At 30.0% G+C, this 3,329-nt stretch overlaps 1 protein-coding gene across 1 annotated transcript; it reads left to right on the top strand.

The window, feature by feature from the left end:
* The first annotated feature begins 2,166 nt into the window (after window positions 1-2,166).
* LOC107949075 (organ-specific protein P4) lies at window positions 2,167-3,052 on the top strand. The gene is made up of 2 exons (XM_016883794.2): window positions 2,167-2,363; window positions 2,452-3,052. Exons 1-2 carry the CDS (start codon window positions 2,319-2,321, stop codon window positions 2,848-2,850), a joined length of 444 nt encoding a protein of 147 aa, XP_016739283.1. The 5' UTR covers window positions 2,167-2,318; the 3' UTR covers window positions 2,851-3,052.
* The last annotated feature ends 277 nt before the right edge of the window (window positions 3,053-3,329 follow it).

Consider the following 3,329-nt stretch of genomic DNA (forward strand, 5'->3'; position numbering starts at 1 on the left):
AATTTTTTTATTGAGTCGGTGTCATAAGGTAATCGGGTGTCAACTCCGTTAGAAAATTACTACCATACCCTTTTATTAAACGACTCTTATTATTATTTTGATGGTCTTTTTTGTCTTTTCATACTCTTATACAGCTTTTAAATAAAAGAACTAAAAATTAACATGTCTAAGGATAGAATCTATGTTTAAAATATAATTTAATTCTCTATCACTACACTAATAATAACTCTTTATAAAATGGCTTTACAAATATCTTTATAAATCCCAGAATAAATAAAAAATATTTAAGATAAGTTTTCAATTCAGTCAAACTAATTTCCACGAAACAAGGGATCCGATTTGCTTGATTTAGATTGAATCAATCTTAAAAAGTTTGTTGCTCCATAAGATGGATCTTCAAATATGATTCAGCATAAGTCCACAAAATCATCTAATTCATTATCCTCTAACTCTAAAAATGACAAGATATGTTGCCTGTCACAATGTCGTCGTAGTACGACCACTTCAAATACTTGCCTCAACCATAGAACATCTAGAACAAGGATTTCATATTTTAAGCATAGACCCATCTTTATAAAGTAACATTTAAATTCATCTTAATTTATCCAAATCTCATCAAGGGTTAGTTCTCTATTGCTCTTGCAGTAAAAAAATGCTTTTCAAAAGTGTGGTAGAAAAGTGTTGTGATAAGTTTTTAATGTTCTCTATTGCTGTCAAAAATTGCAGTTGAAAGTTAAAGTATTCTATTTAGGCATGAAAATAGCAAGTAAAAATTTAGGTGAGGTATATGATATTTAAATAATTTAATATAATGATATAAAATATAAATTAATCTATTTTTTATATACATTTTAAATAGTTAATATATTTAAGAGTATTTTGATAATTTTCACTTTTAGACGCAAAAGCCAAAAACACTTAAATCCTGGATTTTTCGTTTGGGTAGAAAAACACTTTTCGACTGCACTTTTGATTACAAAAACCAAATAATCTTCATTGCTTCTACGGTGTTAAAAGTATTTTTCCACCGCAATGGAGAACGCACCCTCAAATCAATTATCCGTAATATAAGGATATAAAATAAGAATCCTTGAAAAGTAATCTTACTTAATTCAATCTCTTCTTCAGTAATAAACACAAGATTGACTACATAAAATCCTCAAAAAGATGCAAACAAATAATTAAAATATTTTTATTAAACATGCCGACAAATAACCCATGTGTCTGACACAGTGATTACCGTACTGTCACTTCCATTTACACATATACGGACACTTCAAAAACTTGACTCAACAGAAACAACACAAGAACGATTGACAATGACGCTCAAAAGCACACTATCTTATCTATAAGTCTCACATTCAAATTTGAGATAAGCATCCCTTCAAATTATTTTTTTGAACAATTTCATTATAGATTCTAATCATATTTGATCTTTTTAACACAATAACTAGAACTACGTATAGCCCCTCCCCAATCCATAAAAAAAAGGACTTAAACCACATCCTCCTGCATTAATAACAATGTCTATACCAATCGAGTTAAGACACAATCAACTATCCTTCAATTTTAAATTAAAACAATTTCAGTCAAATTTATCAACTAAAATTCTCCATTATCCTCCTTAAAATTAAAATCTCAATCATATCTAGTTCCATTTACATAAGAAATTTCCTACGGATGTTACCTAAATACACTTTATGAAATAATTAACTCAAAAACCTGATTCAACATTTAAAACAATAGTAAGTATTTGTTTGATAACCTATTGTCAATTGCCAATAAAAAGAATATCTTTTCATGAAAAAGGACACCAAGCTAAAAACAAAACGACCCCCATCAGGTTTTCAGGAACATTTGTCAATTTCCATAATTACTAGGTAATATGTTAAGTACTTTATTTTTTAAAAGTTCAATAAAAGTAAATAATCATAGTGAAATATTGCAGTTCACATCATCTTTCAAACATTAGTCATACATTCAAAAACAATGTATTTCATAAAAACTTATATATATAAAATACTTAAGAGTAGATGTCAAGCTGAGCTAATTTGATTTTCCATAGGAAATTTTTAAATAAAAATTTACAGCAACCGGTTAATAATAATAATAATACTTATCTCATTATTCAATTATTAATTAAGGGACAAAGGAGATAATAAAAATTAATTTCTCTAGAGAACTATGATTTTAGTTAAATATTAAAGAATTCATGATTTGTTATTTATATAGGGAGGGTTATTTCATATTGAGACCGCAAGTGCAGTACAAGTTGATATCCAACTATCAATCTTTAGGTTTATTGCATTAAATAGATCATGAAATCTTTCCTTTCTTTTTTTGCATTCCTCTCACTTCTCCTGGTAAGCTCTTGCAATTTTGTAGGTATTTTTACATACATATATATTGTTAATTGTATGGTTAATTACATATACTTTTATATGGATTCAGTTTGTAGACACCATTGCAGCAGCTAGGAAAGATGCTGGAGAGTACTGGGGAGCTGTAACGAAAGATCAGCCTATGCCTGAGGCACTCCAAGAGCTTGTTCGGATTGAGGCTGCCGTTGTCAGCCCCGATGAGAAAACCAAGTGCCATACATCAGGTAATATTGAGCTTAAGGAAGAGAAGATTATTGTTAATGAGGAGTTCGAACCAAGGCCAAACGTTTCAGCTTATGGTGATGACGCTAATCTAAAAGGAGATAAATCATCATCTTTTGCTGAAGATTTTGAACCGAGACCTAACGTTTCGGCTTACGGGGGCGATGATGCTGGTCTTAAAGGACAGAAAGAATCATTCACTAAAGATTTCGATCCAGAGCCAAATGTCTCCGCTTACAATAACTAATTAAAAGCGAAACCAAAGTACCAGTGGCTTAGACCCACATCTTCCAATAATTTCGTCATCAGATTGTGTGTTGTACTCTTGCGTGTGAAGCTTTATGTTTTATATTTGTGAAAAAAAATAAGTGGGTTGTTATGAATATATATGATTATGTGACCACTATCATTACAGTAGAATGGCAAAGAACTGTCGGTGTTCGTAGTAATCTCAGCTTGTAACATCTCTTTCAGCACTCAATTTCATTTAAGGGTATGCATTTTCTTTTTCTTTCTTTTTCGGTTCAACATATTGGGATCTTGGTGATGTTAACTCTTTGGAACATCAAATCCACTATTATTGCAATAATAATTCCATGCTGATTGTCAATAGAGACAGAGAGAATACTTTGCAGGTCTACAGGATATATAAAAGAATAAGTATAAAAAAAATAATATTTACAATTCGATATTACATGTGATGATTAACATGGTATATTATTATAT

The sequence above is a fragment of the Gossypium hirsutum genome, chromosome A04 (assembly GCF_007990345.1).
Source record: "Gossypium hirsutum isolate 1008001.06 chromosome A04, Gossypium_hirsutum_v2.1, whole genome shotgun sequence".
In the NCBI taxonomy this organism is placed as follows: Eukaryota; Viridiplantae; Streptophyta; class Magnoliopsida; order Malvales; family Malvaceae; genus Gossypium; species Gossypium hirsutum.

Coding starts and splice junctions, on each gene's coding strand:
- LOC107949075 (XM_016883794.2), top strand. CDS start 2,319: ATGAAATCTTTCCTTTCTTTTTTTGCATTCCTCTCACTTCTCCTG. Junction 2,364..2,451: donor CATTCCTCTCACTTCTCCTG/GTAAGCTCTTGC, acceptor ATATGGATTCAG/TTTGTAGACACCATTGCAGC.